Source organism: Oratosquilla oratoria, chromosome 8 (assembly GCF_046742065.1).
Source record: "Oratosquilla oratoria isolate Oo_2021 chromosome 8, ASM4674206v1, whole genome shotgun sequence".
In the NCBI taxonomy this organism is placed as follows: domain Eukaryota; kingdom Metazoa; phylum Arthropoda; class Malacostraca; order Stomatopoda; family Squillidae; genus Oratosquilla; species Oratosquilla oratoria.
Genome location: NC_134784.1, coordinates 16,649,600 through 16,676,559, shown reverse-complemented (window position 1 = coordinate 16,676,559; position 26,960 = coordinate 16,649,600). Strand labels below are relative to the sequence as shown.

The window sequence follows — 26,960 nt, the reverse complement described above, 5'->3', positions numbered from 1 at the left end:
TGAAACAGGATTGAAAGTGAAACTTGAAAAATGTAAGTTTTTGCAGGACAGTGTTATTTATTTAGGACATAAGATTGACAGGCATGGCCTAAGTACAGTAAATTCAAAGGTTGAATCAGTAAAGAATTTTCCAGTTCCAAACAATGTAGAAAAGGTTAGAAGTTTCTTGGGATTGACAGGATATTATAGAAAATTTATCCAAGGATATGCTGACATTGCTAATCCATTAAGTTCTTTGTTCAGGAAGGACTCAAAGTTCATGTGGGGACCTGCGTAATAGCAAACTTTTGGCAAGTTGAAAGATAAATTTACGAGTTCTCCAGTTTTAATATTTCCAGACTACGATGAAAAATTCCTTCTCTGTACTGATGCATCTGCCATAAGGTTAGGAGGCATACTTATGCAAGAGAGAAATGGACCTTTGAAACCAATAGCTTACACATCTAGACTTTGTAATAGCGCAGAGAGAAACTACTCTATAACAGAAAGAGAAACTTTAGCAGTGACATATGCATTAGAAAGTTTTAGAGATATTATACTGAGATATCCAATCAGAGTGTGGACTGATCATACAGCTATTCAGAACCTATTTAAGCATAAGAATATTAGGGACAGACTAGCTAGATGGCTTGCAGTACTTCAGTGCTATGAAGTTAAGTTTGAATATGTTCCGAGTAGAAAGAATGTTGCAGCAGATGCACTTTCTAGAAACATTAGCCAACCAATGACAGGGTTGATTAATTTTGTTTGTAGTATAGAGGAGTTAACCTTAGATGAGGAAATGCTAATAAGAGAATAGAGGGATGATAAGACATGTGACTCATTAGCCAAGTATTTGTTGAATCCAAGAGGAAATCCTCCAAAACTACCAAAAGTGTATAAGATTGAGGAATTTCATTAGACTAATGGACTTTTGTATAGAAAAACAGTTGTAAGTGGGAAAGATATTTCTAGAGGCCCAGTAAATCAATTGATAATACCACAAACTTTTGTAAAAGAAATATTGAAATTACTTCATGATAGTGATTGTAGTTCACATCCAGGAAAGGATAAAACTTATAGACAAGCGAGCGCCGCGGAGGGTAAGGCGAGACGCGAGTGATGTGGCAGAATCGGCTGCAATGGCGACAGCGGAGGCGGCTGCGGATGCAATGGTGACAGCGGAGGCGGCTGCAGATGCAATGGCGACAGCGGAGGCGGCTGCGGATGCAATGGCGACAGCGGAGGCGGCTGCAATGACGACAGCGGAGGCGTCTGCGGCTGCAATGGTGACAACGGTGTTGGCTGCGGCTGCAATGGCGACAACGTAGGCGGCTGCAATGGCGACAGCGGAGTTGGCTGCGGCTGCAATGGCGACAGCGGAGTTGGCTGCGGCTGCAATGGCGACAGCGGAGGTGGCTGCGGCTGCAATGGCGATGACTACAGTGGTGGCAGCGGCGATGACTAGAGTGGCGGCTGGTTAGAGCAGACCGGGTCTGCGGGGCTGGGCAGGCCGGGGCGGCGGAGCTGGGCTGGGCATGCCGGGGCGGCGGAGCTGGGCTGGGCATGCCGGGGCGGCGGAGCTGGGCTGGGCATGCCGGGGCGGCGGAGCTGGGCTGGGCATGCCTGGGCGTGAAGTTTAACCTGTGAGCCTGCCATCTCCCTGGTTGTCCTCACTCCGGGTCACCACTTTGTAGTGATATGGTTCGGACAAGCCAGGGCAGCTTGCTGGAGACGACTGCTGCTTGGAGTGGAGAGCTCCTTGAAGATATCGTATCCTGGTGTGAATTGAACTGAACTCTGAATTCTGAATTCCTAGGAAATACCAACCGCTTGCGCGGGATCGGTTTTTGTGGGAGGGGAAGAATGTCTGTAAGAAAATAAAAAGATAGTAGCGTATAAAAGAGGGATTTTGCCACCGGGCGAATTAGCGAGCGATTTGGGGCAGTTTGTGGTCGTGGCTCGGGAGAAATGGACTGGGAGCTTGGACGGCGGCGCCGACGCCGGGAGTAGGATTAGGGTCACCAACAAAAGTTTGAAAATGGTAGGAGGCGTAGTAGTAGAGACCTCAGGCTGCACCTGGGTAGTCGACATATGGCGGTAGATCTCACGCTATAGTAGCACCAATGTATGAGGCAGGGAGAAAGAAGTGGGAGGGATGTAGAACTTGAGTTGAAAAAAAAAAAAAAAAAATATATATATATATATATATATATGTATATATTTGTATGTAAATATATATATATATATATATATATATATTTACATATATATATATATATATATTGGTGAAGCGTGGCAGGAGATTCTCTCTGAGGCATATTCTGTTAAAAACGACAGCAAAAGAATTATTGATTAGTTTTTTCCGTGAGCTCTCAAGCTTGCGAAAAGTAGATTTTTGGTAGGGGGAAAGGGAGTAAATCAGATTTCCAAAATTCATAGGAAACACAAAAGTTATAATAGACACAAAAGTATAGTACACAATAAACACAATACAAGAAATTAATACAAGAAATACAGCAAAAAACAAAATACAAGCACAACAAAATAGTTATCAAGACGTTTCGCAGATCTTTCTGCATCCTCAGTTGAAGTGAAAAGAAAGGGAAAGGGAGCATATTTTAAATGAAATGGGAAGCACGGGGAGAAGTCACCGTGTTGCAACTGGGGGAAGTCACACGCAGGACCACAAACACTGGGAGAGATCACAAGTTGGCGGAAATGGTACTCGGGGAGGTCACTCCCGGGTTCGGCGCCAATCTGCTTCTCAGTCTTTGGGAACGACGTATGGTAGGAAGTTCTTCCCTTTCGCGGGGAATGGGGAGCCTCTGGGAAGGAGAGCCCGATGTCTTGGGATTGTCCATCTGGCTCCTCCGAACAGGTTTCATGCTAGGGAGGAGGGCGAAATCATTTACCTGCCTATTAATGGCAGGTTGCAGCTCCTTTATCCATATGGCTTCCAAGATAGCCAAGCGCTGAGGGTCCTCTTCTTTTGCCACAACTTCGGTGTTTTTTACCATAGTCTCCCTATCGAGGTGGCGTCGATGCTGGGTCCAGTGGTGTTGCTTAGGTCCTCCGTGTTGCAAGTGCATGGTGATTCTTCTAGATAATGTGGTGGTCGTCCTTCCCACGTAGACAGAAAGGGGCGTGCAGTCCTCCTCTGGGCATGTGTATTTATATACTACGTGGGATTGACGAACCTCCTGGGGTTCTGGAGCGGGGTTGTTCCTTAAAAGTAGAGAAGAGGTCTTTCTACTTTTGTAAAAGATTGTGAAGGACAATTTATCACTTTCTTTTTTGGGGACAACATTTCTATAGATTATGTTCTTTATAATCTTTTCATCCTCCTTGTATTTGGTAGACATGCAAGCTTTGTAGAACACCTTAATTGCGGTCCCTTCGTGTCCTACTGTAGTCGGTCGTGTTTGTTTATACCAATTGTCGATCACTCTGCGAAGATTGGCTTGGACCTCGTGATTCGTGTAACCATTGTTGATAAGGAGTTGGTGGACCCGATCAAACTCTTTTTGAGTGTCACTCCAAGAAGAACAGTGGCTGAGGGCTCTTCTGAAAAAGGCGCTAATGGTGGCGTCTTTGTACCTCTGAGGACACTCGCTCTCTCCATTCATGCACAGTCCGGGATTGGTTTCTTTGACGTAGACACTATAAGAAAAAGAAGGACAATTAGTCTGCTTGAGTAGGACGTCCAGGAAGGGGAGGGAACCCCCTTCACTGTGCTCTACGGTGAAGTTAAGTCCCGGAAAAAAACTAATCAATAATTCTTTTGCTGTCGTTTTTTAAAGAATATATATATATATATATATATATATATATATATATATATATGTATATATAAATATATATATAGAATATATATATATATATACATATATATATACGCATATATATATATATATGAGGATTATGTGCAGTAATTGGGGTGGCGAGATAAATCACACTACGTTTTTAGATTTCTTTAATATTTAGGGAGAAGTAGTGAAATATAATGTTACAAAAGGAAATAAATAAAATCTGTTGCCGGGCATAGTGGAAAAAATGCCCTAATATAATCCAAATCTTATCAATTAAAATCCAAAGTCACTGTTGATTACTCAAAGTTATCTTAAAAGTATTACTATTTCAAATTTGCTTTAAACCAGTAAAGAATACTCTATCCAATGTACATATATACATATAGTTTATAATACTTAAGGCTTTTACCCCCCTACACGGGGAGTAGCCAAAAAGAAAAAGGCATAGAAACCACTCCCACCTATTCCATTCCCTACGTATTCCACTCCCCTCCACACTCCTATTCAATGAAATTACTTTAAAAGATGAGAGCCCCAATTGCGCATGTACACATTGTTATGTTCATGTTACTAATCTTAATAATAACAAACCTTAGTTCTTGGATCGCTAGTGATTCCTTCGAAGCGGTAGGTGTGGCCATACTTGAATAAAACAATATGCGAATATACTTCCATTATTTTAACCCAAAGAAATATTTAGTTCGTTATCATTATATGTCAGCAAGTGATTTTCTTCGTAGTCTCCGTTTTCATTGTTCATGTTTATACTTAAGATATACGGTTACAACTTGAACTTGTTCCCAACGTCATGGACAATCAATGATATTCTCTTACTAATACTCGTTAGGTTAAGAGTTAGAGTAATAGACAACAGTTACCTATAACACGTGACCTAACATGTCACACTAAACACTAGTAATAAATGCTTTGATGCCTTTATTTAGTCACACCCACTTTCTTATGTAACTAGGATCAGTACTGCGACCCCTGTTGATTGTACTCCCATTTATAGCTGAGCAGTAATGAATGGGTGGAGGGGAAAGTCTTGTTTGTAGATGTCAAAATAGTGTGAGAATGGGATCTCTACAAAGTTACCTGGGTGGAGAAATGGCAATCAAAATTCAATTCACAAACATAGGGTACATGATATAGGTTCGGGCACAAAATAAAAAAAAAATATATAAATATATATCCCTTAAATTCTTGTTGCATATGAAAGACAATTTCATTAGAAACAAAATAATTTTAATTTTTTTTAAATAGCTTGAAAAATAACGGAGATACGATTTTTTAAATTATTTTTTTATTCCGATTTTTTGGCTAGACTACCAAACAAAATATTAGAATCAAGGGTGGTAATTTGCAAAGATTTTGGTAAAGAAATGCACTTAGAATCTAAACCACTGGTCCAATTTTGTTAAAATTTGGATTACATGGATTGTATGGATCAACAAATTACCTGAGCATGTCAAAATCAGTGTGGAACATCTCCATCACACCAAATTTGCCTTTTAATGGCAATGATGAAATTGTCAATTTAGAGATGAACATCAGTACAATCCAAACCCCTGACCCAGTTGACATGCAACTTGGCATGTGAAGGTTTTATGGGTCAACAAATCATCTCAGCATGTCAAAAACAATGCAGGACCTTCCTTTTATACTATTCTTACTAACACCTATCATGTTGCCATGACAATTATTGTCAATTTAGAGATAATCATTCATAGAATCCAAACCCCTGGCCCAATTGACATGCAACTTGGCCTATGAAGGTTTTATGGGTCAACAAATCATTTCAGCATGTCAAAAACAATGGAGGACCTTCCTTTTATACTATTCTTACAAACACCTATCACATTGCCATGGTAACAATTGTCAGTTTAGAGATAATCATCCATAAAATCCAAACCCCTGGCCCACTTGACATGCAACTTGATATATGGAGGTTTTATGGGTCAACAAATCATCTGAGCTTGTCAAAAACAATGCAGGACCCTCCTTTTATACTATCCTTACTAACACCTATCATGTTGCCATGGCAATTATTGTCAATTTAGAGATAATCATCCATAGAATCCAAACCCCTGACCCAATTGACATGCAACTTGGCCTATGAAGGTTTTATGGGTCAACAAATCATTTCAGCATGTCAAAAACAATGGAGGACCTTCCTTTTATACTATTCTTACAAACACCTATCACATTGCCATGGTAACAATTGTCAGTTTAGAGATAATCATCCATAAAATCCAAACCCCTGGCCCACTTGACATGCAACTTGATATATGGAGGTTTTATGGGTCAACAAATCATCTGAGCTTGTCAAAAACAATGCAGGACCCTCCTTTTATACTATTCTTACTAACACCTTTCATGTTGCCATGGCAACTATTGTCAATTTAGAGATAATCATCCATAAAATCCAAAAGACCAAACCCCTGACCCAATTGACATGCAACTTGGCATATGAAGGTTTTATGGGTCAACAAATCATCTGAGCATATAAAAAACAATACAGGACCTTCCATTTATACTATTCTTTCTAACACCTATCATAATGCCTTGGCAACTATTGTCAATTTAGAGATAATATCCATAAAATCCAAACCCCTGGGGCAATTGATGTGTAACTTGGCATATGAAGGTTTTATGGGTCAATAAATTATCTGAGCTTACTAACACCTATCATGTTGCCATGGCAATTATTGTCAATTTAGAGATGATCATCTGTGAAATCCAAACCCCTGGCCCAATTGACATGCAACTTGGCATATGAAGGTTTTATGGGTCAACAAATCCCCTGAGCATGTCAAAAACAATGTAGGACCTTCCTTCTGTACTATTCTTACTAACACCTTTCATGTTGCCATGGCAACTATTGTTAATTTAGGAATAATCATCTGTAAAATCCAAACTCTTGGCCCAATTGACATGCAACTTGTCATGTGAAGGTTTTATGGGTCAATAAATCACCTGAGCATGTCACGAACAATGTAAGACCTTCTTTTTATACTATTCTTACTAACACCTATCATGTTGCCATGGCAACTATTGTCAATTTAGAGATAATCGTCTGTGTATTTTGTCTGTTAGTTGATTCCTGCATTCTCTCAAAATCCAGTTTGCCATTTCATCTGGTCCATGCGATTTTCTGACGTCAAGGTTACTCGAGTGATTCATTATTTCTTTCCGTGTTACTTCTATCTTTTTCATAGGGGGGGACTTTCTCCCACTCAACATCTCTAAGTTGTATGTTTTCCCTCGTAAACACTGATTTAAAATGCTTGTTCATAATTTCTGCCATTTCTATTTCCTCAGTGTATTCAACTCCTCCTTGTCATAGTTTCACTAACTTTTGTTTATTTTTCAGTTTGTTGTTTACAAATCTATAAAATAGTTTTGGTTGATCTTTACATTTTTCTACGACATCTTTTTTGTATTTTCTCTTTTCTTCTCTGTAAACTTGTACATATTCATTTCTATAACTAGTATATATTTTCCATTTTTCAAGTTTTTTGTCTTTTTTTCCATTTTATCCAAGCTTTATCCCTTTTGTCTTTTAACTCCCTACATCTTTTGTTGTACCACCACTTTACATATCCTTTTTCTTGTTTTTGTCTTGGAACATACTTTTCCTTTCCCTTATGAATTTTTGTCAAGATTTTCCATTTCTCTTCTGTTGTTTTCTCCTTGTGCATCCTTTCCCAGTCTGCTTTTTGAAAGAATTCTCTATTGTCTGCACATCTCTTGTTGACATTCCTTCTGACTTCTGGGGCCCATTCGTCCCCTTCCTCATTTCCTTCCATTTTCCTCAGTAATCTCTCCCCTTCTCCTTTTTCTTCACCTTCCTACTACACCATGAGCTTTCTTCTTCTCTACTAATACAACATGGGTACTCCCTTGTTGTTGAGATCCACGAATATTGTAGTTTTTCCTGGATTCCAATCTTCGCTGTCACTTCAACTGTCGTGTGTATTTACCTAGTTGTATTTTATGGGAAGGGGACCTATGCTCGTGGTGTCCCGTCTTCATAGCTCATTTTATCTAAACTGTTTTTAAATTCATGAATTGTTTTTGCACACCACTTTTTTGTCCAACTTGTTCCAGATGTCTATTACTCTGTGGGGAAAGCTGTTCTTTTTCAGGTCCCTTCTATAACTGTTTTACTTGATTTTCTTTCCGTGTCCTCTTGTATTTCTACTATCCCATTTTATTAGATCTTCTCTACCAATAGTTTCTATGCCTTTCATGATTCTATAAATAGTTATCAAGTCTCCTCTCTCTCTTCTTTGTTCTAATGTCTTTAGTTCAAACTTTGTTAGTCTCTCTTCATATGATAGTTCTGAGAGTGTTGGTGCTAGTTTTGTAATTGCTCTTTGTATTCTTTCAAGTTTTGTTATACATTTTTTTGTACTTGGTGACCACATCGTTGCTGCATACTCCAATCTTGGTCTTCTCAAGGTAACTAGTATTTTCTACACCATTTCTTCATCTAGGTATGTAAAAGCCACTTTGATTGTTCGTATTAAATTATAAGTTTCTCCAATTTTTTTTTTATATGCTTCTCAGGTGACATATTATTCATAATAATGACTCCCAGGTCCTTCTCATTTTCTACTTTTTTTATTTCTTCCTCTCCCAATTTATATGATCCCACTATTCTTTTTTTGCTTCTTCCAAATTCCATTATACTACACTTCTTACATACATACATATACCAAGGCTTTTTCCCCCTTCCAAGGGAGGTAGCCAAAAAGGGAAAGGCATAAAAACACTCCCACCCATTTCATCCCTAAATACACTCCACACCCCTCCCACCCTTCCTCTCATCTGAGCACCTCCTGGATGACGGGTCATCCCTGCACCCTGCCCACCGCCCTGGGTCAGAAGCAGTGTCGCAAGACACAGTACATCCACAGCAAGGCCGCTTCATTTAATCGGCGACCCCCCCTCTCCGTCCCCCTTTGCATATAAGGAGAGGACGGGGAGAAATCCCTTCGGGCTGCGTCAAAATTTACTCACACACACTACCCCACCCCCCCCGCCCATTCCTCCTCATGCAGTCACAACATCATCCATATACAACCATTCTCCACTCACCTCTGTCTTCCGTCCTCTCCCTTCCTTCCTCAACAGACATTCCCCTCTTCCCCAAAGCCCCCTTCACCCCATCCATCCACCTCATCCTAGGACGTCCCTTCATGTTCACTCCCTCCACATCTGCCTTCCATACCTCTTTTACTAGTCTTTCTTCACTCATTCTTTCCATGTGTCCAAACCATCCTAATATTCTTTCATCAACCCTCTCTCCCAAATCCTTTTTCACCCCTGTTCTCCTCCTCACCTCCTCATTTCTCACTCTATCTAGCCTCGTAACCCCCACCATACTTCTCAGACACCTCATCTCAAACACATTCAAACTCCTTCTCTCTTCTTCTCTTATGTTCCACGTTTCTGCCCCATACAGTACTGTTGGCACAATCACTCCTTCATACAGTCTCCTCTTCGCATCCATTCCCAAATGTCTATTTCTCATTACACTCTTTAAACCACCAAGGCATTTACTCGCTTCTCTCAATCTACATTCTACCTCCACCTTCACTCCACCTTTTCCTGCTACACTTGCACCCAAGTATCTAAAACTATCCACTTCCTCCAGTCGCTCTCCCTTTATGTTCACTTCCAGTCTACTGCCACTTTCACCCCTTGTACATCTCATCACCTTACTTTTACCCACATTTATCTTTAGCTTTCTTCTATCACATACTCTCCCAAACTCTGCCACCAGCTTCCTCAATCCCTCCTCTGACACTGCCACAAGCGCAGTGTCGTCCGCAAACAACAGCTGGCTCACCTCCCACTTTTCTCCATTTTCTTTAACCATCTCCAATCCCTGACTCACTACCCTAGCATTCACCTCTCGCACCACCCCATCCATGTATAAGTTGAACAGCCAGGGCGACAAAACGCATCCTTGACGAAGTCCCACCTTTACTTCAAACCACTCACTCTCTCCATTTCCAATCCTAACACATGCTCTACTACTCGCATAAAAACTCTTGACAGCTCCCAAAAGCTTTCCTCCTATCCCATAAATCTGCATAACCTCCCACAGTGCCTTTCTGTCTACCCTATCATAAGCCTTTTCCAGATCCATAAAAGCCCAAAAAACATCCTTCCCCTTTCCTATAGCTTTCTCACATATCTGTCTTACCACAAAGATCTGATCTACACAACCTCTACCCGTCCTAAATCCACACTGTTCCTCACCAATTACTCCTTCTGTTCCTCTCCTAATCCTCTCAATTAAGATTCTCCCATAAGCCTTCCCTATTACACTCAACAGGCTAATCCCTCTGAAATTACTACATTCACACTTGTCCCCTTTTCCCTTGTAAAGAGGAATTACATCTCCCACTTCCTACTCCATTCCCATAATTTATTGAGATCACTCTGTAGTGACTCACAATCTTCTTCTTTGTTCACTTTTTTCAACAATTTTGCATCATTCGCAAAGAAGCTCATATAACTTTCAGTTCCTTTATCCAAATCATTAATATATATACAACAAACATTATTGGGGCCAAAACTGTTCCTTGTGGAACACCACTTATCACTTCATCCCAATTAGTGTTTGTCTCTCATCACCACTCGCATTTTTCTTTCATGCAAGAAGTCTTCCATCCACTGCAGTAGTTTGTCCTATATTCCTCCTGCAGTTTCTAATTTCTTAAGCAACTTCTTATGTGGCACCTTATCAAAAGCTTTTTTCAGGTCTAGAAATGAACAATCAGCCCCTCCATCTCTTTCTTGTATTACATCTATTAGCCTTGAATAGAAACACTTTAAGTTTATGACGCATGATCATCCTTGTCTAAATCCAAATTGTCTTGGATTTAGTACATTGTTTTTTTCCAAATGCCTTACCCATCTAGTTTTGATCATTCTTTCACAGATTTTAGCTATCATACTTGTAAGGGAGACCGGTCTATAGTTAGTAAGGTCTTCTTTGTTTCCCCCTTTATATATAGGTACTATATTTGCTCTTTTCCAATCTTCTGGAACTTTTCTCTCTTTCAATGAACTGTTTATTAGGCTATATATTTTGTCTGTGAGTTCATTCCTGCATTCTTTCAAAATCCAGTTTGCCATTTCATCTGGTCCATGCAATTTTCTGACATTGAGATTACTCAAGTGTTTCATTATTTCATTTCTTGATACTTCTATCTCTTTCATAGGGGGAACTCTCTCCTCCCATTCAATATCTCTGGGTTGTATGTTCTTCCTTGTAAACACCGATTTAAAATCCTTATTCATAAACTCTGCCATTTCTATTTCCTCTATGTATTCAACTCCTCCTTGTCGTAGTTTCTCTAATTCTTGTTTGGTTTTCAGTTTGTTGTTTACAAATCTGTAAAATAGTTTTGGTTGATCTTGACATTTTTCTATGACATCTTTTTCGTATTTTATCTTTTCTTCTCCGCGCTCTTGTACATATGCATTTCTATAACTAGTATATATTTTCCATTTTTCAGTTTTTTTTTTTTCCATTTTATCCAAGCTTTATCCCTTTTGTCTTTTAACTCCCTACATCTTTTGTTGTACCAGCACTTTACATATCCTTTTTCTTGCTTTTGTCTTGGCACATACTTTTCCCCTCCTTTATAATTTTTTTGTCAAAATATTCCATTCCTCTTCTACTGTTGTTTTCTCCTTGTGTATTCTTTCCCAGTCAGCTTTTTGAAAGAATTCTTTCATTTTGTCAGAGTTTGTTTTTTCATGCATCAGTCTTCCCTTTCTATATTGTTCATTTTTTTTCATGTGTTTTTCTTCATTTAGTTCCATTTCAACCAATATGTAGTCACTTTTACTTAATGGTGTTTTATATTCGATCTTGTCCACTATTTCGGGTTCTGATGTGATTATTAGAGCCAGTCTCGATGGTTCTTCCTCATTTCTATACCTAGTATTCTCTTGTATCCATTGTGTCATTGTATGTTCAAAAATCATATCAAGTAGCACATTTCCCCATAGGTCATCTCCACCCTTCACTGTCATCTCTTCCCAGCAGATTTCTTTACAATTAAAGTCACTCATTATAATTATTTGTCCTCCATCTTCCATTATCTTAGTGATATCCTTGTGTCTTCTAACATATTTTTGTGTTCTCTCTCTTCCCACGAAGACATTTTAGGAGACACATAATTTACTACAAACTTTCAGCTCTTCTTATCCTTGTCCTCCACTTCCATTGTAATCATCTCTACACTATTCTTTCCATATGTGACATTCCTCACATTTATATCCTTAGTCAGGAACATAACTCCACCCCCTTGTTTTACCTCTGTTTCTAATCCAACAATTATATGCTCCATGTCCTACACTGTTGGGTGTTAGTGGACCTTTCAATTTTGTCTCTACAATTCCCATTATGTCCGGTTCTTTTTCCTTCAGGTACTCATTCAGTTCGTTCAAGCCTGTTATTAATCCATCAATATATGTGTAAGACACTTAATCTTCTGCTACTTCCATCGTGTTTTCTGTTTCCCTTCCGTTTTTTCTGCTATGAACCATTTCCTCACTTTCATATTCACTACTCTCCAATAGAATTTCTGTTTTTCTCTCTCTGTTCTTTTCTCGTTTTTTTCCTTAGCTTCTAGTCTTTTGGATTTCTCATCCTCTCTTTCCTCTTTATTCATTTGTCTTTTTATCTATACCTTTTTATGTTGCTCACTGTCTACTAGTTTCCCTGTTTTTGCTAAGATATTCTCTACTGTCATTTGTGAGCTGAATTTAACCTTAATTGGTCTGGTCTTATCCAGGGCTGTGGAGTCAGAGTCGTGGAGTCAGAGTTGGAAGCAATTACGGTGTCACTGGAGTTGGAGTCGGTAAAAATATACCGACTCCGACTCCGCTTCCAGTTAAATTTACACTTTATAAGGCCTTCGTTAGAGTTATATGCAGTACACACTCCTTATAAGTAGATTATTTAAGAAAAATATAATTTTATAAAATGTAATGAATCTCATCGTCTTATCTTCGTGGTCATTCCACTAAACCCCCAAAATGTCTTTGTGCAACAATGGCTAACTTATACATAGACCAATAAACATCCAAAGTATTACTTGAATAAATTAAACACCTCAATTTTACACCCTCTGTTGACACACAGTCACGGGAGCTGTAATATTTCTGTCAAGTTTCATATGCATCGTTTCCATCACTCCATCAGTTTGGTGGTTTCTCCCACTGCTGTGTTGCCAAACAGTAGGATAATTATGATTTCAACTGTAGACTATAGCAATAATACAGGTAAACGTCGACTTACGATGGCCGCGACTTACGATTTTTCGACTTTACGATGACGACGACGACGACGATATGATATATTTAACCCCTTCCATACGGTGCCGCACACGTAGGCGTCATGAGGAGCAAGTGGATTCGCGACGCTGCCATATCGGCGTCTTGATTATATTTATTGTAGTCGCCCCTGTGTTTTTACATTCTCTCAAATGTGCCCTGAATTCCATTCTCTGTGGTTTTCAAAATTCGCGGGTGAAAGAGAGAACGATCAATATAAGCGGTGACTATATTTTATGATGCGAGTATTATTACGACACGTCGTACGGCTGGCATTGGCTGCTGCCCGCGAGATTTAAGTTCGTACTGATAATACATATTATAGTGTTTGAATATGGCAAAAAGGATAAAAATAATTAAATAAACTACTGTACATGTTTAATAGGCTATATTCAGTATCTCTGGTGGTTAATATACAGGTAGGCTAGGTACAGTGACCACGGAACAGAGTGATACACAAATTGGGGATCGACTTACGATGAAATCGTCTTATGATGGATCTATCGAAACCTAATGCCATCGTAAGTCGACGTTTACCTGTACTCTTTCCTTTCTCCTTCTTTTTCGCCTCTGTACTTTTTAACAATGAATTATTGAAATAAGGATATTTAAAGTTAAAAAAAAAAAGTTTCATGTTTCAAACATGTTCAGCTGTATCTTGTTTTGTACTTGTATCGATAAGATCGATTCCAGAACCAGAGTGATGTCCATCTCAATAACATAGCAGTACCAGTATGTAGTTAAACCAAGAGTTACTTGTGTCAGTAATTTCAGTACATTAAGACAAAAGAAAGTATGAAAACATATGAAGGATAATGATACCCAAAAAGTATGTATGATACTACCTTTCAGTATCATACATGTTCAGCTGTAACACTCTATTTGTACCATACTCGTATCAGTAAGGTTTATTTTCTCTATAGTTACTGTTTCCTTTCAAGAAATTTGCCTAAACTTCTTTTATAATTTTTTTTTTTTTTTTTTTTGTATTTTGTATTTGCAAAACTATATATTAAAAAAAAAATCTTCCATTATATTTTTTTATTATTAGGTTTGTATATCCTTTACAAAGGTTATATTTCAACCTTTGTTATAAAGTACAGTATTTTTGTTTTTGAAATGTACCTATCACTTATTTGCAGATACAGGTAAACATCGACTTACGATGGCATTAGGTTTCGATAGAGCCATCGTAAGACGATCTCATCGTAAGTCGATCCCCACTCTGTTCCGTGGTCACTGTACCTAGCCTACCTGTATATTAACCACCAGAGATACTTAATATAGCCTATTAAACATGTACAGTAGTTTATTTAATTATTTTTATCCTTTTTACCATATTCAAACATTATGATATGTATTTTCAGTACGGAACTTAAATCTCGCGGGCAGCAGCCAATGCCAGCCGTACGACGTGACGTAATAATACTCGCATCATAAAATATAGTCACCGCTTATATCGATCGTTCTCTCTTTCACCCGCGAATTTTGAAAACCACAGAGAATGGGATGTAGGGCACATTTGAGAGAATGTAAAAACACAGGGGTGACTACAATAAATATAATCAAGATGCCGATATGGCACTGTCGCGAATCCACTTGCTCCTCATGACGCCTACGTGTGCGGCACCGTATGGAAGGGGTTAAATTATCATATCGTCGTCGTCGTCATCGTAAAGTCGAACAATCGTAAGTCGTGGCCATCGTAAGTCGACGTTTACCTGTATATATTATGCCAAATGTCTTACATTATAGATTCTTTTTTTTCTACTGAATTTTCTTCAATATCCTTTCAAAAAAAAATTCTCTACTTCACTTATAAATGAAGAGGTCAAACATAGGAAAGCCACACCATAACATATATATTTATTCTTTGATATAAACTAGTTATAATGATATAAGTCTACTCAAGATTGGAGTGTATGTGTGTTGTATAGGCTTTATAAAATATGTAGGCCACAATCAGTTAATTACATGAAGAGGAATCAGAGTCGGAGTCAGAGTTGGTGGTGCCAGAAATAGAGGGGTCGGGGTCGGAGGTTTTGTGTTCCAACTCCACAGCCCTGGTCTTATCTGTATTATATTTCCCAAGCCTATAAATTTCTTCAATTTGTTTTCCTATTTCAGGTTTGTCTTCTTGAACTACTTCTAATATATTATTTACTTTTTCCTTTTCCTCCTTTATTCTTATAGTCCTATTTAGATTATACTTAATTTCCATCCTTAATATAGTTATACACTTCTTTTTATCTGCTAAGTCTCTTACTATATTCTCCTCCCTCATCACTTTAATAACTGTGTCTTTATTTTGGTCTTTCATCTGCTGTGTCACTATATCATTAAATACAATTTTGTTGTTCTCTTGGATTTTCTTCCAACCCTGTGCTTCTTTTGCTATTGACTCTTTATTCTCTTTATTATTCCTCTTTAATTCCTCATTCTCATCTTTTACTTCTTTTAACTATCCTTTTAATTCTTCTATTTCTTTAGTTAGGTTTTTGTTCACCTCTAGTTTTTCCAATTTTTCAACTCTCTGCGCAATCTGTGTAAGTTGACCGAACCTATTCTCCCAATGTTCGGTCATTTTCTCAAGTTTTTCCTCTAGTCTTGCTAATAGGGGGAGGTTGATATCCCCCCTCATTAACCTCTTCACTCCGGGCCAAACTCTCGCGGGCAGCATTATCTGCCAGACGTACAATGTGTCGTAATAATACTCGCATCATAAAATATAGTCACCGCTTATATCGATCATTCTCTCTTTCACCCGTGAATTTTGATGACCATAGAAAATGTGATGAAGACAGTTTAGAGAGTATGTCATTATGCAGGGGCAACTACAATAAATATTATCAAGACGCCGATATGGCAGCCTCGCATATCCACTTGCTCCTCATGCTGCCTACGTATGCGGCACAGTATGGAAGGGGTTAAATCCATGGAAATTATTATCTTCACCTTCTATTGTGCTGCTCTTATCTATATTTCTAATCTTTACATTTTTGCTAATCCCTTCTTCTTCACCAAAATCATCTGGCCTTCATTTGTTTACAAGGTGCCTGGCCTCCTGGACCCAGTCTTCCCTTCCTCATTTCCTTTCATTTTCCTTACTAGTCCCTCCCCTTCTCCTTTTTCATTGCCTTCCCACTACACCAGGAGCTTTCCCCTTTCCTATAAATACCAAAAGGTATTCCCTCATCGTTGATATCCATGAAAATTTATGTTTTTTCTGGAGTTCCAATCTTTGCTGTCACTTTGACTGTTGTGTGTGTGTGTGTGTATTTACCTAGTTGTATTTACCTAGTTGTATTTTACGGGAAGGGGAGCTATGCTCGTGGGGTCCCGTCTTCATATCTCATTTTATCTAAACTATTTTTAAATTCATGTATTGTTTTTGCACACACCACTTTCTCATCTAACTTGTTCCAACTGTCTATTACTCTGTGTGGAAAGCTGTTCTTTTTCAAATCTCTTCTATAGCTGTCTTTTTTTATTTTCTTTCCGTGTCCTCTTGTATTTCTGTCATCCCATTTTATCAGATTCTCTCTATCAGTAATTTCTATGCCTTTCATGATTCTGTAAATAGCTATCAAATCTCCTCTCTCTCTTCTTTGCTCTAGTGTCTGTAGTTTAAGTTTTTGTAGTCTCTCTTCATATGATAGTTTTGAGAGTGTTGGTGCCAGTTTTGTGATTGCTCTTTGTATTCTTTCAAGTTTTTTTATACATTTTTTTGTACTTGGTGACCATATCGTTGCTGCATATTCCAATCTTGGTCTTATCAGGGTGATTAGGATTTTCCTCACCATTTCTTCATCCAGGTATGTAAATGCCACTTTGATTGTTCTTATTAAATTATAAATTTCTCCAAAAATCTTATTTATATGTTTCTCAGGTGACATATTATTCATAACAATGACTCCCAGGTCCTTCTCATTTTCTACTTTTTTTATTCCTTCTTCTCCCAAATTATATGATCCTGTTATTCTGTTTTTGCTTTTTCCAAATTCCATTATACTACACTTTTTTGTATTGAACTCCATCTCCCACTTCCTACTCCATTCTTGTACTTTATTTAGATCTCTCTGTAGTGATTCACAATCTTCTTCAGTTTTCACTCTTTTCAGTAGTTTTGCATCATCTGCAAAGAAGCTCATATAGCTTTCAATTCCTTCTTCCATATCATTAATATATATAGCAAACATTATTGGGGCCAGAACTGTTCCCTGCGGGACACCGCTTATTACTTCATTCCATGTTGAGTGCTGATCTCTTATCACTACTCTCATTTTTCTTTCTTGCAAAAAGTCTTCCATCCAATTTAGCAATTTACCTTGTATTCCTCCTTCATATTCTAATTTCTTAAGCAACTTCTTATGTGGTACTTTGTCAAAAGCTTTTTTTAGGTCTAGAAATGCACAATCAGCCCATCCATCTCTTTCTTGTATTATATCTATTAGCCTTGAATAGAAACATATTAAATTGGTGACACATGATCGTCTTTGTCTGAATCCAAATTGTCTTGGATTTAGTACGTTGTTTTTTTCCAAGTATTTTACCCATCTACTTTTGATAATTCTTTCACAAATTTTTGCTATTGTACTTGTTAGAGAGACTGGTCTATAGTTGGTAGGTTCTTCTTTATTTCCTCCTTTATATATAGGTACTATATTTGCTTTTTTCCAATCTTCTGGAACTTTCCCTTCTTTTAAGGAACTGCTTATTATGCTATGTATTTTGTCTGCCAGTTCATTCCTGCATTCTTTCAGAATCCAGTTTGCTATTTCATCTGGCCCATGCGATTTTCTGACATCAAAATTGCCCAAGTGTGTCAATATTTCATTCTTTGTTACTTCTATTTCTTCCATAGGGGGGACTTTTTCTTTCCACTCAATCTCTTCAGGTTGTATATTTTCCCTTGTAAACACTGATTTAAAATGTTTGTCCATAATTTCTGCCATTTCCATTTCCTCAGTGTATTCAACTCCTCCTTGTCTTAATTTCTCCAAGTCTTGTTTGTTTTTCAGTTTATTGTTTACAAATCTGTAGAATAGTTTTGGTTGATCTTTACACTTTTCTATAACATCTTTTTCATATTTTCTTTTTTCCTCTCTGCACTTTTGTACATATTCATTTCTATAACCAGTATATATTTTCCATTTTTCAGGTCTTCTTGTGAGTGGTGGTGTGCATTTATGTATGTAAAGCATGCATGTAGTAATACAGTCTGACGAATTTACCAGTCCTTATTTCCTGCACATTCTGGTTGTTCATTTTCTGAGGATTCCTTGCTCTCTACATGTTCTTTGTCAGTTGAGTTTCGTTTGGATATCTGAATTGGTCCATACATGTATCCTTGTACCGTACCCACATTGGAACATGAAAGGGCATCCAAATCTGATAAATCTTCACTCAATGTGAAGTCACTTTCATATTGCATGCTTGTCATGTTGAAGAATGCAAACAGCAGTTGTTACATCATCAGTGTGCCCTAATGTAACTATGACAATAACTAAAAATGTAACTATGACATTGAAAAGTTAGTCTGCTATCAGGCACTTTTAAGATCATGCTATATGGATAAAATCAAGACTATAAAATGCTAGAAATGTGCATTTTAGTGTTCTAACTTCACTTCATCTAAGTTATATTTTCATACATGAAATAACAAAAAACAAAGAACTCCAAAACCTTCTCAGTTGACCTTTAAGTTTCTACTTGAGAGTGATTGATGCGCTGCAATGGAGAGAGAGGTGGGTGGACTGCATGTACCTCAACCTAGAGAAGGTATTTGATAAAGTACCACACAATCAACTTAAGTGGAAATTGGAGCATGGATGACTGAGTGGCAAACTACTAGAATGGATTAAAGACTTTGTGAAGGAAATATACATGAGGACAATAGTAAAGGATAAGAGGTCAAGCTGGAGAGTAGTAATGAGCAGAATTCCACAAGGTTCAGTTCCTGCACTAAAAAGTTTTTTTGTCATCAGTGATGTGATGGAAGGAACAACAAGCGATACCAACACGTTTGCAAATGATGCATAAATCAGGAGAATGGGAAATGAAGCTCAATAGCAGAAAATGCAAAATACTGGAAATGGGCAATATTGGCAAAAGACCATCCTAAAACTATTCCTTGGGAAGTGAAACCATTACAAAAGCAAAAGAGGAGAAAGACTTGGGAGTGTTGATAAAAAAAACAACCTGTCACATAACAAACATATCAGCAGGATTGTGGGAGAGACATACAGACTATTGTAGAAGATTAAAGAGGCACCCCTCTGTATGGTTGGATCAGTAGTATGGTCCCCACACAGAGTGAAGGATATAAGCAAGATTGAGAGAATACAAAGGGCAGTAACCAAACTGGTCCTCAGCCTGGCAGATAAACCATGTGAGGAAAGACTAAAAGTACTAGTGCCAACTTTGAAAGATTGAAGAGAAAGAGATATGATTACAGTATTCAGGTCACTAAAGGGGATAGATTACATTGACAGAAGAGATCTTGATTGAAGATGGGAGGGCTTTAAGAGGTCGTGGGAGTAGATTAAGAAAGACCACATGTTGAAATGATGCGAAGAAATACAGTTTTCCCTATAGGTGTATAAATGTGTGAAATAGCTTAGAAGGTGATATAGTCCAACCTCAAACAGTACATGAATTCAAATCTAAATGTGATAATATGTGCCACTGAATGTGAGTAAGCACTGTCCAAGCAGACCCAAATCTTGGTCATTAAATAGCATGAAGAAAATGAAGATCTACTGTATACTTGCAATGCAAGAATCCTTTAAGAAGACCACAAGTTGGATATTTTAATGGAAGAACTAGATAACATCAAGTGGGACATCATGGGACTGAGTGAAGTTCAATGAGCGGAAGAAAAACTGATACAGTTACAAGATGGTTTCCACCTGTTCTACTATAGAGGTAAGGAAAAAGAGAGAGCTAGTGGAGTAGGATTCTTGATAAACCAAGAGGTTGCTGGTAATGTAGTCAAATTCAGTAGTTTATCAGACTGGGTAGCTTGGATTGTGATTAGGCTGTGTAAAAGGTACTCTAAAAATAGTCCCTTCACAGAGTTCAGACAATGAAATTGAGTCCTATAATGATTTAGATCAGGTAATGGATCAAGAAAAACATAAGTACATGTCGGTAATAAGCAACTGTCATGCTAAAGTGGGAAAGAAGATAGGAGATGAATTGTGCATTGGGAAGTTTGGAGTAGGTGAAAGAAATGACAGAGGCGAGATGTTAGTCAGTTGAAAAATAGATTAGTAAATAGTCACAGTGTGTTTAAATACTCTTTCCCTCATACACATGAAGGGGGAAATCTGGATGGTTGAACTGGGTCCAGGGGAAAATTACAGTAAAAAGTTTGGGAACCACTGGTCTAGAGAATGACAACAACAACAACAACTGAAAAACACTACAGCTACATATGCTCAAACATTAACAGCAGCTTACCACCTGCACCACACAAGTCCAGTGTTTTTAGAGGCATCTGTGGGAGGGCTTAAGCATCATTATAGTGTCTCATGTTTCCTGTCAGTGAAACTTGAGGTAACAGTTGAGTAGGCTTCCTTTTCTTTTAACTACTCTTTCATTTTGATATATTGAAGTTGTTTATGTGCTTTGAGTGCATAATATATTGTATATATAACAGTAATAATGATTTGGTTTAACCCCTTCACTCCGGGCCAAAATCTTGCGGGCAGCATTTGCTGCCAGACGTGCGATGTTGCGTCATAATACTCGCATTATGAAAAATAAAGTCACCGCTGTATTGCTTGTTCTCTCACCCGTGAATTTTGATAACCATAGAAAATATGATGAAGACAGTTTACAGAGTATGGGGTCACGCAGGTACAACTACAATAAATATAATCAAGACGCCGATATCGGCATCCTCGTGTACCCACTTGCTCCTCATGACGCCTATGTAGGCATCACTGTATGGAAGGGGTTAATGTTGCAAAACTCCCCCATCTTGAGGTTAGGATGGTGCCCCCTTACAGAGGACTTTGTGGAATGGAATTTAATTAACCATGCCCTTGGTCCAACTCACCAGAGGCAGATACCCAAACCACAGTCACCTCAACCTCAGTCACAAGTAGTGACACCCTAACCCACTTAGCCAGCAAGCATCCTATAGTAGTGGTGATAATAATAACACTGTAATAGCAATGATAATGATGATAATTGTGATAACCATAGTATTGTAATTGATGCCTTGAGTTTCACTGACTAGAAGCCCACAGCACCTGGCAGATAAACTTTGATTATTGTCTGTGTTGTATTAATGTTGGACTTTCTATCACCAACTGAAATTAGCAGGAGGAGGGGAACAGCTGCCAATTTTCAATTCTTGCAGGAAAAGACAAAAGAAATACATTTGAAGTGATGTAGATTTTAGACCTAGTCTAAGGACAAAGTATCACCCCCTTAGGAGCTGATGGAGGTAAGGAGGTTGATGGATTTTGAAAATGAGAAGCTCTACTGTCCAGATTGCAGGACCACCACAAGCATACTCCCATCATTGATCTCTTGTGTGTGGTTAGAATATAAATGGTAAGACCAGTTTCCTTTCTGTGTCCACTACAGGTTTTTCAATAAAGCTGTCTTCCAAGCTAATAAAGTGTGTGGTTAGCCAGCTGAAATTCTGAAGTGTGAAGGGTGGCTCCTGTTTTTTATCAATGGAAGCTGCAGGGAATACAGATGATAAAAATACTAAGGTATGAAATATTACATATTTATCCTCATTCTGTACTAAACAGTAATAATGACTATGATTCAAACAATTTATTTTTAACAAATCAGTACTGACACCTGTTGTGCTTGAATATAGAATTCAGTATATGTTATCTTTATTCTGTACAAAACATTATTGTTGAAGTGGATTTCCTTTAGCACCACATACACCTGATCACTGTCAACTAGGGTGGCCAGCAGGTAAAATCTGAATACCTGTGATCTTCAACCTCTCAAAGAAACTTAAGATCATAGGAATGGAGGGAACTGCAAGAGACCATAAGGCCTACACAAAGCAGTTCCATGTCCATTACCACCTATCATCTCCATCCATAAGTTATCTAATTTTCTCTTAAACAACCAATAGTTTCAGCTCTTACTACATGGCTACTAAGTCTGTTCCATTCATTAACCACTCTTTTGATAAACCTGTTTTTGCCAATATCTTTAACCTCTTCACTCCGGGGCACATTGCACGTCTGGCAGCATTAGCTGCTTGACGTGCAATGTTGCGTCATAATAATCGCATTATAAAAAATAAAGTCAGTGCTCAATCGTTCGTTCTCTTTCACCCGTGAATTTTGATAACCATAGAAAATATGATGAAGCCAGTTTAGATAGAATGGAGGTTATGTAGGTACGACTACAATAAATACACTCACTATCCGAGTTACAACCTAGATCGGTTCCGACCAACCGGTCGTAAGTCGAAACGGTCGTAACTCGGACCGTATACAGTCGAGGTGTATACTCGAGGACATATGATGCAGAGCGTAAATCCAGCTCAAATGTTTCGTTTGTGGCCTCATTGTAGAACATTCTCAGTGTATGCAAAATATCCAATACTCTATGATTGTTATATTAAATAATAAATTAATAATAATAAATTAATAGGATAGGGTAAAGAAAGAAATATATTACACAGGATTCTTGTTAGAGACAGAAAATACAAATTAACACAAAGATACAAAATATAAAAAATAGAAAATATGCATGTAAAAAACAAAAAAATTAAAATCCACTTTTTGGTTGCACGTCATCTACACTTTCGTGTGTACGGTCGAGGGAAAGATCAGGCAGTAGGTCTGGTGAGGCACCATGGGGGATCCGTTGGTATCCGCTGGTCGAGGCATAATTAATAAAAAGAGGTTAACCAGTAAACCAGTAAACTCATAATATGTGCATGTAGGCATCTGCTGAATGAGGTCGTAAGTACGGGTGGACGTAAGTCGCACAGGTCGTAACTCGGATAGTGTATAATGAAGACGCCGACGTCGGCATCATCGCGTACCCACTTGCTCCTCATGACGCCTACGTAGGCGTCACCGTATGGAAGTGGTTAAGAAAACCTAAATTTTATCCAATTTAAACTCATTACTACAAATCCTGCCTGCATTGCCCTTATTAATGCACTTGACACAGTGAAGACTTTCAAATATTCAGTGGAGTAATATGGACAAACAGACTGTAGCTTTCAATTGATACCCCCTACCTAGGACAAGTCCTCTAATAGTTATAGCAAAGCAAATGTAAGCCTCATTCAAAAGCTACTGTGCCTAGCTGGTTGCATTAGGAATCTATTAAAATGGGTATATGGACTGTAGATATCTGTTGATACCCCCTCATGGGACAAAAATTTGTATCTAGTTTTATTCTTTTATACTCTGCATGGCAAGATGGTAGCAGGTGGAACTCTCAATATGAAGTCCTGGGATTGAAACTTCACAGCTGCTTGATTTGATTACTTGAAAAACTTCTGCAAGTAGCAATTTTTCCTTAATAGTTACAATGGCAAAGCAAATGAAAGCCTCGTTCGAGTGCTACCATGCCTAGCTGGTGGCATGTGGAATTGAGTGAAATGGACACAGAGACTGTAGATTTCAGTCAATGTTATCTCCTCCCATGATACAAGTTCAATTTTGATTATTTTAGATGCTCTTTATGGGAAGATAGTTGCAGATGGGACTCTCAGTTTGAGGTCGCAGGATCATAGCTACACAACTGCTTGATTTGATTGCTTGGAAAAACTTCACGGGAACTAGTAATTTGTTCCATAATAGTTTCAATGGCAAAGTGAATGAAAGCCTCATTGAAATGCTACTATTCCTAGCTGGCTGTATTAGGAATTGAGTAAATAGGCATATAGACTGTATATATCAGTCAATACTCCCTTCCAGGGTACAAGTTCATATCTGGTTCAATTCATTTATACAGTTTACATCTTGAGATGGTAATAGATAGGACTCGATATGAGGTCCTGGGATCAAAGCCTCACAACTGTTGAATTTGAATATTTGAAAAACTTCACTGGAACTAGTGATTTGTTCCATAATATTTACAATGGTGAAGTGAATGAAAGCCTCATTCAAATGCTACTATGCATATCTGGTGGCATTAAGAATTGAGAAAAATATGTATACAAAATACAGATTTAAGTCAATAACCCTCTCCCAAAATACAAATTTGTATCTGATTTTGATTCTTTTAGATGCTGTGAGTGACAAGATGTTAGCAGATGGGATTCATAATATGAGGTTCCGGGATTGAAGCTTCTCGATTGCTAGATTTGATTATTTGAGTCTTCATTGGAACTAATGATCTGTTCCATAATAGTTACAATAGTGAAGCAAATGAAAGCCTTGTCCAAAAGTTACTTTGCAAGATGGTAGTGTTATGAATTGAGTAAAACAGGTATACAAATTGTAGATATCAGCTGATACCCCCTCCACATTTTTAGATGCTCATCATGGCAAGATGGGGTAGGACTCTGAATACGAGGTCCCAAGATTGAAACTTTGCAACTGCTTGACTTGATTACACACACAACACACTCACACATAGATGTCGGTCGGGATGGCAGCGAAGTCTGGACTCCAGTGATATCTTCAAATTTCGAGGATCACAACAAGGAAGTACCTGTGTTGTATTAATAGGGAAGGGGAAAGCTCATGGTGTAGTGGGAAGGTGAAGAAAAAGGAGAAGGGGGAAGGATTACTGAGGAAAATGGAAGGAAATGTGGAAGGGGAAGGTAGGGCCCAGGAAGTCAGACAGCATGTCAGCAAAAGACGGCCTGACGATAGCGGTGAAGTCGATGTAATAAGTAAAAATGTAAAAATTAGAAATATAGATAAGAGCAGCACAATGAAAGGTGAAGATAACTGCTTCCATGGATTTAATGAGGGAGGAAATGACAGCCTCCCCCGACTAGTAAATCTAGAGGAGAAACTAAAAGAAATTAATGAAAATTGGGAAGCTAAGTTTAACCCCTTCGATACGATGACGCCTAAATAGACGTCATGACGAGCAAGTCATGAGGATGCCGATGTCGGCGTCTTGATTATATTTTTTGTAGTTGTACCTGCGTGACACCCATACTCTCTAAACTAGCTTCAACATATTTTCTATGGTTATCAAAATTCACGGGTGAAAGAGAAAACGAGCAATACAGCGGTGACTTTATTTTTTATTATGCGAGTATTATGACACAACATCACATGTCAGTCAGCTAATGCTGCCCGCAAGATTTTGGCCTGGAGCGAAGGGGTTAACCAAATAAAGTTGATTACTGAAAGAGTTGATAAACTGGAAGAACTAAAGAAGGAGAATCAAAACCTAACTAAAGAAATAGTACAATTAAAATAACAGTTAAGAGAAGTAAAGGATGAGAATGAGGAATTGAAGAGGAGTAATAAAGAGAATAAAGAGTCCATAACAAAAGAGGTAAGTGGTTGGAAAAAAGTACAAGAGAACAATAAAATGGAATTTAGAGGTATAATGGAACAGCAGATGAAAGAACAAACTAAGGACACAGTTATTAAAGTGATGAGGGAGAAGGAGAATATAGTAAGAGTCTTAGCGAATAAAAAGAAATGTATAATTATATTAGGGATGGAAGAGAAGTATAATCTAAATACGATAACAATAAAGGAAGAAAAGAAAAAGTAAATAAGATATTAAAAGTAGTTCAAGAAGATGAATCAGAAACAGGGAAAGAAATAGAAGAAATATATAGACTACAGAAATACAATACAGCTAAGACCAGACCAATTAAGGTTAAATTCAGGTCACAAACAACAGCAGAGAATATCTTAACAAAAACAGGGAAACTAGCAGACAGTGATCAATATAAACAGATATGGATAAAAAGAGAAGTGAATAAAGAGGAAAGAGAGGAAAGAACAAAAAGACTAGAAGCTACAGAAAAAAACAGGAAAAGAACAGTCAGAAAAAGAGAAATTCTATTGGAGGGTAGTGAATATGAAAGTGAGGAAATGGTTCATAGCAGAGAAAAACAGAAGGGAAACGGAAAACACAATGGAAGTAGCAAAAAATTAAAAGTGTCTTACACAAATATCGATGGCTTAATAACAGGATTGAATGAACTGAATGATTATCAGAAGGAAAAAGAACCGGACATAATGGGAATTGTAGAGACAAAACTGAAAAGTCCACTACCACCCAACAGTATAGGATATGGTGCATATAATTATTGGATTAGAAACAAGAGAGGTAAAACAAGGGAGTTGTGTTCCTGACTAAGAAGGATATAAATGTGAGGAATGTAACATATGGGAAGAATAGAGTACAGATGATGATGATGGAAGTGGAGGACAAGGATGGGAAGAGCAGAAAGTTTGTAGTAATTTATGCGCCTCCTAAAATGTCTTCGTGGGAAGAAAAAGAACACAAAAATATGTTAGAAGACACAAGGATAATACTAAATAAGATAATGGAAGATGGAGGAAGTATAGTTATAATGGGTGACTTTAATTGTAAAGAAATCTGTTGGGAAAAGACGACAGTGAAGGGTGGAGATGACCTATGGGGAAATGTACTACTTGATATGATTATAGAACATACAATGACGCAATGGATACAAGAGAATACTAGGTATAGAAATGAGGAAGAACCATCAAGACTGGACCTGATAATCACATCAGAACCCGAAATAGTGGACAAGATCGAATATAAAACACCAATAAGTAAAAGTAACCATATATTGGTTGAACTGGAAGTAAATGAAAAATACTTGAAAAAATGAACAATATAGAAAGG

At 38.0% G+C, this 26,960-nt stretch overlaps 1 protein-coding gene across 4 annotated transcripts in view; it reads left to right on the top strand.

The window, feature by feature from the left end:
• The first annotated feature begins 4,288 nt into the window (after positions 1-4,288).
• Positions 4,289-26,960, top strand: part of LOC143027602 (FAS-associated death domain protein-like) — a 69,657-nt gene continuing 46,985 nt past the window's right edge. For 2 of the 4 annotated variants that reach the window (XM_076188949.1, XM_076188945.1), the window contains exons 1-2: positions 4,289-4,418; positions 21,759-21,889. In XM_076188949.1, the coding sequence (XP_076045064.1) occupies positions 21,851-21,889 (39 nt within the window). In that variant the 5' untranslated portion in view covers positions 4,289-4,418; positions 21,759-21,850. The remainder of the gene's footprint in view (positions 4,419-21,758; positions 21,890-26,960) is intronic. The other 2 variants (XM_076188947.1, XM_076188948.1) reach the window with 2 other exon arrangements.